The sequence below is a fragment of the Cynocephalus volans genome, chromosome 3 (genome assembly GCF_027409185.1).
Source record: "Cynocephalus volans isolate mCynVol1 chromosome 3, mCynVol1.pri, whole genome shotgun sequence".
NCBI lineage: Eukaryota > Metazoa > Chordata > Mammalia > Dermoptera > Cynocephalidae > Cynocephalus > Cynocephalus volans.
In genome coordinates, this window is record NC_084462.1 from 94110389 (window position 1) to 94122990 (window position 12602).

General features: G+C 43.2%; 1 protein-coding gene across 1 annotated transcript; it reads left to right on the plus strand.

Moving 5' to 3' along the window:
* The first annotated feature begins 211 nt into the window (after nt 1–211).
* ZSCAN29 (zinc finger and SCAN domain containing 29) lies at nt 212–10861 on the plus strand. The gene is made up of 5 exons (XM_063091431.1): nt 212–1617; nt 2058–2262; nt 4239–4940; nt 6913–7383; nt 9350–10861. Exons 1-5 carry the CDS (start codon nt 1300–1302, stop codon nt 10213–10215), a joined length of 2562 nt encoding a protein of 853 aa, XP_062947501.1. The 5' UTR covers nt 212–1299; the 3' UTR covers nt 10216–10861.
* The last annotated feature ends 1741 nt before the right edge of the window (nt 10862–12602 follow it).

A 12602-nucleotide genomic window follows, 5' to 3' on the forward strand; every position in this document is an offset into this window, starting at 1 on the left:
GAGCGTACGGGAAGCCGAGAAGGCGAAGGCACGCTGAGTCCCGGAAGTGAGCTGGGACCCACTGGGTCCGACCGCTAATCTCCCGCCCAGACTCCGCGGAGAGGGTGGTGCGGCCGCCGTCCTTGCGCATGCGCTCTCGGTGCCCCGAGTCTGCGGCTTGGACTTCCGGCTTGGGAGCTGGACCCTCCGGAGGCTGGAGGGCCGGGGCTGAGGCGGGACTGCAGGCGGGTGTGGCTGGCCTGGGGGTAGGGATGTGAGTGTATTGAGGGACAGTTCGAGAAGGAGACGCTCCAAGCGGTGGGCCGGAAGGTGCCCTCGGGGCGTCTTATCCCGGTCGTTGGCCTCTGGAGGGACTGCACGAAGGCGCCGAGAGTGACCCGGCCGGAGGGAGCGAAGACAAAGAGGCCGGAACACCGCGCCCGCCGCTCCTTGAGCTGAGCCCCGTGCCCGCGAGCCCGCAGCACTCGGAGCCCCTGGCCAGCATCCGAGCTCGTCCTCAGGAGACCCATTACTACTGCCCCCTCGGACTCCCTCTCTCCACCAACTCAGTGCGACTCTCCCCAAGGCCACCCGGTCCTCGCTTCAGGAGCCAAAACGTATTTCTCCCGATGCGCGAGGTTTCCCGTCAGTAGCTCCCAAACCCTTGCTGAGCGGTTACTTTTACTGTGAGGGGAAAACAAAGACCCGACACTCAGTACTTGATTTTTGTCTGGGATGGGAACTGGTAGTTGTGGGATCTGAGAGGGCGGGGCGGACGCTGAAGGCCTCTGGAAGGACTGCAGAGGTACTGGAGGTGATCAGCTGTGACCCGCTGGATGGAGGCTTTTTGTTGCCTTTCAGCAGAATGGTGATTTGCCTTTAGATCTTCTCGATCTCCTCTCTTAGGGTTCGAACTCACTGTGCGACATTGGTCAGGGCCGTTAAGTGGGATCAGATTTGGGGGAGGTGGGAAAGGAACAGACTGCTTTCTATCTTCTGCTGCTTCCTGGGGCTGCCCTGGAAGTCGCCCAGACATGCAGCTTTTGAAAGATCTTTCTCCTTCGTGCTCAGTTTAGGCTTGCTGCCCTGAAGATGGCGCTACCTCAGATGGCCACTTGGAGCACATGGGAAGTCCGGCCAGCCCTGGCAAGACTTTAGACATATGAATATATTCCTTCTGATAGTGCCCTCTCTCTACTCCAGGAAGAAACTCTTAGAGAGACTGACTCACCTGCAGGTGATTCTCCAAGGACATGGGAAGATAAGTGTGAGCCCTGGAACTTGGACCCTTAAGTGGAGGGAAACTGCTTTCTCCTGTGAATGATGGCCAAACCTACTTTGAGAGGCAGTGGCACTAACTCTGAGACCTTCCGACAGCGCTTCAGGAGATTCCATTACCAGGAGGTGGCTGGGCCCCGGGAGGCTTTCAGCCAACTCTGGGAACTTTGCTGTCGGTGGCTAAGGCCGGAGGTGCACACCAAGGAGCAGATTGTAGAATTGTTGGTTCTAGAGCAGTTCCTGACTGTCCTACCTGGGGAGATCCAGAATTGGGTACAGGAGCAATGTCCAGAAAGTGGAGAGGAGGCAGTGACTCTGGTGGAAGATTTAGAAAGAGAGCCTGGAAGACCCGCACATTTGGTGAGAAGGGAGAGGGAATTCAGAAATGTGAGACTGGGAAGGGGTAAGGGCAGAGGGCCAAATTAAGTTATAGATAGGCTTAAAGAGGGACACAGTCTCCCTTGGTGATGCTTATACTGCTGGTCTGGAACAGGTAACTTTTTCAGATAGTGTTTGTCTGGGTGTATCTTTGCCTACCCTGTCATAATGAGTTTTTTCTAGTTTCTGGGGAAATTTTTTTTTTCAGCTTGTAGTTGAGTTTACTGTTTTGATCTTTTAGAGTTCCAGCTGCTCTAAGCAAACAATAACGGAATAAGACCCTCGTTCTCTGTAACCTCCCCTACCCCTACAACCCTAGCAATGTCCCAAAAAGATGATCTGTTTTGGGGTATTAAATAATATCCTCTGCGAATGCCCCTCATTTCGACCTTGCAGTGACAATTAATGGGGGTTGTTTCTAGGTCACAGTCTCTGTGAAGGGGCAGGAAGTGCACTCGGAGAAGATGACACCCCTGAAACCATCACGAGAGTTATTAAGTGTTCGGCAGGAGTCAGTGGAACCCCAGCCCAGGGATGTACCCAAGAAAGAGAGGGCAAGAAGCCCAGACCTGGGACCACAGGAGCAGATGAACCCAAAGGAGGAGCTCAGACCTTTTCAAAGGAGCGGTGAGGAGTAGATTCATATGGGAAGATAGAGTGCCATTCTAAGTTGGGAAGTAGGGTTGGGAATAGTGAGTGGGAATAGTGAGTGGGAAAGGGATCTTAGGAATAAGTGGAAATTGTAGAATATTTGGTTGTTGGGGACCTCCTGAAGACATGTACTTTAGCCCTCTGGTATAGTAAGTATTCTTACATTTCCTCTTGATAAGTCTGCTAGAGAATGGCCCCCTAGTTCTTATCAGAACTTGGATCTCTTTTGTTTCCTCCTGGTAATGATGATCATAGGTCACTATTTTCTAGATAAAAATTCTTTTCTGTACTTGAAGTAACATCTTCCTTTTAGTTGTTTTCTTTCTCTATTTTTTTAAGCTTTCCCCCAGAAGTTCCATTCTTCAGACCCAAGTTTTTGTCACTCTCCATTGGAACTTTAAGTTCTCCAAATATCATGTTAATTGTGGAGAACTAAATTATACATATTATTCCAGTGAGGGTCTGTTAGGTAGAGGTTGAATAAAAGTTTTATTTCAGAATTTTGCAACATCTTTTTTCAGTATAACCCAATATAAAATTATATGGTGATTTTTGTTCACCTGGTAATTCCCAGGACACTTAAAGCTTTCCCCATTACCTCTGTACATAGCTGCTTATTCTTGTACTTGATTTTGTAGAACTTGTTTTTCTTCTTTGTACTCTATCAAACTCCATTTTGTATGTTTTTTTCCCCCTTTGATTATTTTATTCAAATCTTGAGATTGTTTTAAATTCTGATCTTATCATCCAAGGCCATAGCCACCTTACCCGTTTTGGTAATGGTCTCTGTTTAGTCATCCAGATGAAATCCCTCAACCTAACACACAGACTTGCAGAATTAATCAGTTTTTGAACACCTATCATGTTCTCGACATCTTGAAGGGTACTCTGCAGTAAGAAAAGGTGCCTATCCTCAGAGAGCTTGCAATATGATTGAGAACACAAAAGCAAACTATAGGGCCGGCCCATGGCTCACTTGGGAGAGTGTGGTGCTGATAACACCAAGGCCATGGGTGCAGATCCCTATATAGGGATGGCCGGTTAGCTCACTTGGGAGAGCGTAGTGCTGACACCGCCAAGTCAGGGGTTAAGATCCCCTTACCGGTCATCTTTTAAAAAAAAAAAAAAAAGCAAAATATAAATTTGTGCTGTACTGAACTGTATTGAAACAATTCCAAACAATGAATGAGTGGGAGATGAGGGTAGGCGGCTGTAAGGAAGGCTTTCTGGGAGCATTGGCAAATACAGCTTCTTGAAGGACAGGCTGAATTTGGATAGGAGGAAGGGAGTTAAAGGAGAGGCACAGAATGATAAATAAAAGTGCTGTGTTCTGGAGAGAAAAGTCTAACAGGAAGGGACAGTGCATGGTAAATACTAAGGTTAAGCCTCAGCAGGATAGCTTGTGAGCTGAGGAAGCAAGAGACTGGAGTTAGATAGGACAATGACTGCTGCATTTATTCAGGTATGAGAGGATAAGGAGTCTGGACTTAGATGGTGGCAGTAGGAATGGAGATGAAGGACAGGACGTGGTGACTGTGAAGGAAACAGATGAGTTTCCTTCCCTCTTGTCCCCTTCCCCCTGAAGTCACTCTGAGTTTAATTCTCTAGCCCTAATTGAACAATAGGAGACAGCAGGTGACTGTTCACAGCAGTGCTAGGACCTGCATACTAGTGGTCAGGAGTGCTAGTGAGCAACTTGGAATACAATTATCTGCTCTGAACCCATGACAGAATGTTTTCCTCTCTTGTCACCCTGCTCTGGAAAATATTTCTCATCTTCTGGGTTTCCTATATTTTTCCCTCTTTCTTCAACCCACTGAACTTTCTGAAAACATTTCCCTAGACAATTTCTTTATAATCCTCTTGGATAAAAAGGCAGGAATGAATTGAGAGATTTTTTCTTATGACTGGTCCAAACTATGATACCCCTTTGTTTGCTTCCCTGCAAGCAGGATTTCCATTTCCTAAATCCAGTGTGGTCTCCAAGTTGGAGCAAGGAGAGCCATGGATCCCAGGTCTGTTGGGCTCCAAGGAGAAAGAACCTCCAAGAAGAGGCAGCCACACAGGAGATAGCCAAGTGTATGCTGATCTGTTGTTATCCAAGAGAGAGAGAAGCAGCTGGGTGGAACAGGATCACTGGGGCTTTGAGGATGAGAAAGTGGCAGGTGTGCACTGGGGCTATGAAGAGACCAGAACGCTCCTTGCAATTCTCAGCCAGACTGAATTTTATGAGGCTCTCCGAAACTGTCATCGAAACAGCCAAGTATATGGGGCTGTGGCTGAGCGGCTCCGGGAATACGGCTTCCTCCGAACCCTGGAACAGTGTCGGACCAAGTTCAAAGGTCTCCAGAAGAGCTATCGGAAAGTAAAGAGTGGCCACCCACGTGAGACTTGCCCCTTCTTTGAAGAGATGGAAGCCCTAATGCGTGCCCAGGTCATTGCCCTGCCCAGTAATGGCTTGGAAGAGGCAGCCTCTCACTCTGGCTTGGTGGGCAGTGATGCTGAGACTAAGGAGCTAGGGCAAGGGGACTGGGAGCATGAGGAGAGAGAAGAGGCTATGGATGAGGAGTCTGGCAGTGATGAGATGGATGTGGAGGCCACCCACCAGGACCCTGACAACTCTGCTGCACCTGTCCTGTTCCGAAGCCCAAGTGGTAAGAAGCTTTTCTTCTTGGTGTTTTGGGATTAGACTTGGGGAGCAGTGAGACTAGATGTGAAATCAGGAGGCTTAATGTCACCTGCCAGCTTTGCCACTCAAATAGGGAACAAAGAGGAACTTCTCAATTCTGTGTATTTTATTCTCTTTTGTGGGAAAATCAGTGAGATAATAGTATGGAATAAATTAGGTTTTTGAAAGAAATACAATACACTCAGAAAATTCAAGAGAGCACTGGAAAGTCATTCCTTCCATTTCTGTATAAAATATTTTTTTCCTGATTATATAATCATTGCAGGCTCACTAAGAAAAAGATGGCACTATATTATCCTTAAGGAGAACTAGTATTTATGGAGCACCATATATGAACTCAATGCTTTACTTATTTTATCTTTTACTCCCTCACATCTCAAAATCAGTTTATTATGTGTTCATTTTTACTTAAAATAGCACAGTGAAGGATTGCTCAAAATTGGGCAATTTTATGTCTTGTTTTTGAGATTCACAGTATACATTGGCATTTTAACAGGACCGAGAAGTCCTGTAACAAGAAAGCTTAACACTCTATGTTGAAATATTTTTGCCTATGGAATCCTTTTTTAAGTATCACCTATATAGTTGATAGAATTTGTACAAGTATGTTGTTATGGAAAGAGCACCAGAGTATGACTCAGGAGGCTTAGATTCTAATCCTGATAACCACTTGTTTAGTGGTTGACCATTCAGCTGGATGACCTTGGACTAAGTTTTCATTTCCTCAACTGTAAAGTGGGGCTTGGCAGCAGGACTACATCTCTAAAGTTGCAGTTCCACTGTGAACAGTGATCTTTTCCATTTTTTATGTGTGATGTTACTTTAGTTCTGTTCTGGCCTTCTTGGCTTCCTGTCTTCCTTTTCCTTTCTCTTCATTTTTCTTCTCTTCTTTTTCTTCATTCTTTTTTCTCCCTTTTTTGTCACTGACATAAATAAATTTAGGTAAATGAGAAATGTGGCACATGTGCTAAGTGCTATTATTTTCATTATCTTCATTCTTTTCATTTTCTCCCATGCTTTTGTTTTGCAATTCTTTCCTGTTCTCCTTTACTTGCAGTGAATGGAGGATAATGGAAGAAATGTAACCTTCATCTGGCTCTCAGGCGGGAGGAAGACTCTTTGAACCCCCCTTCCCTCTACCTTGGGTACCTTCAGGGAGTAGAAACTATAATCATCCTGATGTGGCTTTCCTGAAAGTACTGCCAACTGGGGGACCTGCAGCACTAGCATGTGTTCAGGCCAGGTGATACTGTCTGCCCTTGCTTCCTTCCTCATTCTGGCTTTTGCCAGTCCTTCACCCCCATGGATAAGGTGAATGATATAAGGTCCTTATCTTGTACGCTTTAGGTCTTTGCTATGGCTGGGCTTGCTTATTTGAGATCATGTCAAGTGAAGAATGGCCATAATAGGGATTAGGTGGCACTGTGATTCTGAAAGAGGCAGTTCCTTGGGGTTTTAAATCATTCTTTAGGAAACTGAATTCATAAGGAAGTAGGGTTGGTGGGAAAAGAATGATCAGAAAAGTTAGGAATGACTTTTGGTTGGGAGCAATTAACTATGGGTGTTCTTCCTCTGACTCATGGTTTTCTAGTTAGGATCAGAATTCCAGAAAAACTACTAGAAGGATGAGGAAATGCATTCTGTACACTTGTCTCAGTTTACATAATTGTTTCACTGGCAGGTGGAAAGGCCTTCTTTTATATATACATATGGCTAAAAAGAATTTATGAAAGGGCTCTTTGAAATTGCTAAAGGATATAGAGAAGCAAAATATTTTGTAATGAGTTTGTTTAGATTTTGGAGACATGGAATATTTTTACTTTTTCATTTAGGAACCCAAGCTCAGATGATTTTTCATGATGCAGATGATAGGGCTGAGGAATTGTGGCTCTAAAACTCTGGATTAAGTGGTGCTGAAATTTCTCTTCTGGTGGCAGGTGTACACTGGGGCTATGAAGAGACCAAGACTTACCTTGCAATTCTTAGTGAGACTCAGTTTTACGAAGCCCTCAGGAACTCTCACCGCAACAGCCAGTTGTATGGAGCAGTTGCTGAGAGGTTATGGGAATATGGCTTCCTTAGGACCCCAGAGCAGTGTCGGACCAAGTTTAAAAGCCTACAGACCAGCTATAGGAAAGTCAAGAATGGCCAAGCACCAGAGACCTGTCCTTTCTTTGAAGAGATGGATGCCTTGGTGAGTGCCCAGGTTGCCACCCCGCTCAGTGATTGCCAGGAAGAGGAGACAGCTTCTTGCCCTATTCAGGGGACCAGTGAGGCTGAAGCGGAGAAGCAGGCTGAGGAGGCAGAAGAGGATATAGATGACGATTCTGATGATGATGAAGAGCATACTGAGATACCCCCAGGGGCTGTCATAACTCACGCTCCAGTTTTATTCCAGAGCCCCAGTGGTAAGATCCTTTCACTTTTTATGGTATAAATAGCAAAGAAGAGGCAATGGGATTTAGTAGAAAGTAATCAGATTGAGAACTGGCCTCTACACCCAATTTTCATGGATTCTTCTTGTGACCACCTACCTTATCTCTTCCCCATGTTTCCTGTCTATTAAAGCAGCTCAGTGAGGGGATATAAATTATTCATGTGACTTGCCTTCTCACACTACAGCATCAATCTGAGATAGTTGCAAACACTGTAAATTTGCTGTCATCTATGTGTGAGCTGCTAGGTTTCCAGCCAGCTTACCTAGCAGGGAATCTGAAAGCTAACATTTCCCAAGTAGCATGTCATGTACCCATAGTAGAAAGTTGATTTTAAAAGTTCATTCTCATTTATGTTTTTCTTCTAATTTCAGCTTGTATACCAGCTGATGTCTGCATTATTTACATAAATGAAAAACTGAAAACCCTTTTCTTCAGACACATTTTTGCAAAAATCTGAGGTTTCTGAGGGAACTGACCCTTTGAATCTTAGCCATTGTATAAGAAAAAAAAAACACTGCACTATGAATTCCCTCCTTGTGGGAAGAAAAATTCTGATTTTGGAGTCATAGGTGTATATGTATGTGAATCTGGACTCTGTTGTTTATTAGCTGAGTGACTTAAAGCAAGTTACTTAACCCCCAAGTTAGCTTTTATGTTAAGACCTACCTCATCGAGTTGATGTGAGGTACTGTGATGAAGCACCTAGCATAGTGCCTGGGCACATAGTAAGTACTGAGTAAATAAGTCCTTTGGATCAGCATTCTTCAAGAGTGTTCCATGAAGCATCAATTCCATGGAGTACTAACATGTTCTACTAAAAAAATGGCTTCTAGGTTTGGGAAATGCTAAATACCCCTCTTGGAGGCTCATAATATATATTTACATATTTAAATTTCTCAAATTTCATTTAATCTAGTAAATCTCTATTTCATGGAACATCTCATTAAATTAGGTTTCTGGATGGAAATACTGCTTTAGAGGGTACATACACAGGCTGACACTCAGCATTCTTTTGCTCTTTTGGGATCCAGAGTTTACACAAAACATCTGAAAAGTCCAACTACTCATAGCCTATGCCCAAAGAAGGCTGCCACTTGTTTCTTAAGGCCGTTTGTTCTTTGAAAGACACTAAGTATTTTTCTGCCCTGTTTTTATTTTCAGCATATACTGGAGTATACGGGGGAGGGAACTCATGAAGCTCTTTCTAGATACAAGAAGTTTCCCAAAAAGTCTTCCTGGGTATTTCCTTCTAATCTCTTTAGTTACTGGCAAAGAACATGACAAGAATACCATGATAGGCCTGAGATGTGGCAAAATACAGCATTAGAAAATATTTTTCCTGTATAAACATGGTGATAGTCTTATCAAAAACCCAGTGAGGCTGGCTGGTTAGCTCAGTTGGTTAGAGCACAGTGCTGTAACACAAAGGTCAAGGGTTAGGATCCCTTTATTGGCCAGCCACCAAAAACAAAAACAACCCAGTAAGTTTTCCTTGCTGTACTAAGAGGATTTTCTGAAGATCCTGGGTATCCAAGAAGTGTTAAAAGAATATATTAATCACCTCCTATGTAGATGAGAAGCATGTGATAGGTTACCAAGTAGAAAAATAAAACATTGGAATTTTAATAATGGTAGTTATTTGGGATCTAGAGCTCCCTAATTTTTATCTTTAATCATCTACCTTTTTTTTTTTTTTTTTTTTTGTCATTTTTTCGTGACCGGCACTCAGCCAGTGAGTGCACTGGTCATTCTTATATAGGATCCGAACCCGCGGCGGGAGCGTCGCCGCGCTCCCAGCGCAGCACTCTACCAAGTGCGCCACGGGCTCGGCCCATTTTAATCATCTAATGTAATACTTGTTTTTCCCAGGTTTGCTTTGCCCTGGCACATATAATTAAGAAAATGTATAACTTTTTAAATTCTATTTTTACATCAGGTTTTGAGGCTGGATTTGAAAATGAAGAGAATCCAAAACGGGATATTTCTGAGGAAATACAACTGCACAGGACATTACTTGCAAGGTCTGAAAGGAAAATTCCCCATCATCTTAATCAAGGTAAAAGTGAGAGTGAATGTAGATCAGAAAGACAGTGGGGAAGCACACCAGGGGAGAAAAGAGGAAAACTGACACTCCCAGAGAAGAGTTTAGGTAAAGTACTAAGTCATCAGAGACCCTGCTTGGGAGACAGACCCTACAAATATCACAGCTATGGCAAAAGCTTTGGTCCAAACTCCCATCTCATGCATCAAATATCCCACCAGGTGGAAAATTCATATAAATGTGCAGACTGTGGGAAAAGCTTCAGTCGAAGTGCACGCCTTATTAGACACCGGAGAATCCACACTGGAGAGAAACCTTATACATGTCCTGACTGTGGGAAAAGTTTCCGTGACAGTTCAAATTTCATCACCCATAGGAGAATCCACACTGGAGAGAAACCTTATCAATGTGGAGAGTGTGGAAAACGCTTCAATCAGAGTTCAAGCCTTATAATTCACCAGAGAACCCACACAGGAGAAAAACCTTATCAATGTGAAGAGTGTGGAAAAAGCTTCAATAACAGTTCTCATTTTAGTGCACATCGGAGGATACATACAGGAGAGAGACCCCATGTGTGTGTCGACTGTGGAAAGAGTTTCAGTAAGAGTTCTGATTTACGTGCACATCATAGAACCCATACAGGAGAGAAACCCTATGGGTGCCATGATTGTGGCAAATGCTTCAGTAAAAGCTCTGCCCTCAATAAGCACCAAGAAATCCATACACGAGAAAAGCTTCTGTCAAAATCAGCACCTGAGTAAGCCCCTGGGGATATATAAAGGAAAGAGCTTCAATAAATGTATTCCTTGGAAAGTCTTCCAATAGTGAGATCCATCTCCTATTCTGTGCCCATCTAGCTTAGGAAATACTCTAGGATTTACACCACTCTTTGCTCCTCACATTTTTCCTGGATCTGGAGTCAAATTCCCAAAGCACTTATCTCAAAAATGAAAGGAATATTTTAGTCCCTTTCCTTGTCTGCATCTGAACTGATGAATAACACCTTTTCCCTTTCAGTGCCTGTGCTGTTCCCTTAATATAAGTAGAGAGAACATGGCAGTAAATCCATAAATTTGATAGGCATCCTTCTTTACTCATCCTGTCACTCAGCTGCATTTTGACTGGAAAAACCTTCACAGCAGCATTGCAGGAAGAAGTTGTGAGATTCTGCTCATTAAATGCGTCTGTCTCTTCTTACTACAATAATGGAAATACTAAAAAGAATGACTGTGCCTGCTCTCTTAAGCCTGTGTTCAGAATGACATATTCGTCAGGCATACTCTTCATTTACCTAAAGAAGGAGAATTTAATGTCCATCTTGGTTCTGCCCTTTGAATCATCTTGTCAAGAACCAGGTGTTCTATGTGGGGAAACAATGCAAACCTTATATAAATATTGAGGTGTGAACCCTGGATTTCTTAGTTTCTTCCAAGTCCTAAAAGGGTTGGAATAGACTAATACTACACTCACAGCATCTAGTTTGATATTCTTTCTGTCCCGTCTCATCTGAATTTCATCTGTCCCTTGTGGTCCAGAAGCCCAAAGAGTAAGCTAGCTGGATGTGGTGATAGGGAAAGCCAATAGGGATTAATTCATATTCCACATACTCTAAACACCTAGTATAGTGTTATGCACCCCATGGGTGCTCAATATTAACTTGCAACAATGAGCAGAAGCCACTGCCACATTCCCATGTATTGGGAAAATGGACCACTTTGTGCTGACAACCCTACTGGCAAGAAAGATGGATTATCTTTGGTCAGTGGAGCTGCCAATCTATACACACACTCTCAGCCTTATACAATTAAAAACAGCTCTTTAAACACAAGGTAATTACTGGGCTGGCCAAGTAGCTCAGTTGGTTAGAGCATGGTGCTAACAACACCAAGGTCCAGGGTTTGATCCCTGTACTGGCCAACTTCCAAAAAAAAAAAAAAAAAAAAAAAATGTAATTACTGACCTTTATAATCAAATAGTATTGAATTTAGTATTCAATATTGAATATGTATAGTATTGAACAGTATTGCCCATTTTTTCACAGTAGTATGATGGACCCTGTATACAGTACAAGTTAAACAGACCCTGTCCTTGTCTTTACAATCTAAAACAGATACTGACATGGACACATAATAAGAACATGTGTATGGCTGAAACAGTTTTAGAGAAATCTAGGAAGCTAGGTGGTAACACTGCATAAATGTTAGGGTCAAATGTATTAGAATTTGCTATAAGAAAAATCTGGGAGGTATTTTCTTCTCTTTGTTCAGGAAGTCTTCACGAAGCAGGAAGTGTCAAAGAAGGGAAGGTTACTGGGTAAATTAGGGGTGGGATGAACTTTCCAAAACTAGTTGCAAAATTGAGTGCTGGGTGGGTGAGGAATGGGAAAATGAGGGGAGGGGAGAAAGTTTTGTACAGATGGAGCAAAGGGCAAAGGATATACTGTAAGAAAGCTTGGAATAGCACAAAACTCAAATATGGGCTGTGCAATAGAATCGCCTGAGGCGGACCCCGAGGTGGTACACACATCATCTATAATGAATCAGGTACCGTGTGTTCTTACTGATAAGGAAACAGCTTGTTGGCACTGGGGAAGAATAAGCAGTTTGAGGTGACTAGATTCTATGGGAGAGAAAGGTCAGAAATCATATATGTGTTGAAGATACTTCAGTGGGCTGGTCAAAGGAAAGATGAACACAGCCAGATGGCCAAGGATAAGTAGCTATTTCACATTAATATTTAATTAGAACCCTGTGGCTAAAATGAGATCTGGGAGAGCAGCAAAGAGATGGAATATTCTGTAATTCATAGCTTGCTTTGTTAGATGAGAAATTAATTAGGGTTTTGGTGTTGAGGAATCCTAGTACAAAGAATCTGCTAACATTTATTAGGAATTAAGGGAAGACGGTTATCTCAGTTATGTTGCCTAAGCAGACAGGAAGGTACAAAAAACACTCTGATACCTTAGGATCTGATATAGTTTAGGAAGTATGCTGTAATATCGAAGAAGTGAGAGATTATTATCTTTAGTATATTTACATCTACTCTTGTGGAAAAAACATTGGTGGGATATGAACAGAATTCTGGTTCCAGATGTGTTGCGTGTAAATCAACCTGCCTCTGTTTCTCTTTCTGTAAAGCAGGATAATGT

What these genes read in the sequence shown, in the direction of transcription:
- ZSCAN29 (XM_063091431.1), top strand. Translation starts at nt 1,300, where the DNA reads ATGATGGCCAAACCTACTTTGAGAGGCAGTGGCACTAACTCTGAGACC. An exon ending in CCTGTTCCGAAGCCCAAGTG is followed by an intron (nt 4,941 to 6,912) that starts GTAAGAAGCTTT and finishes TTCTGGTGGCAG; the next exon opens with GTGTACACTGGGGCTATGAA. An exon ending in TTTATTCCAGAGCCCCAGTG is followed by an intron (nt 7,384 to 9,349) that starts GTAAGATCCTTT and finishes TTTTTACATCAG; the next exon opens with GTTTTGAGGCTGGATTTGAA.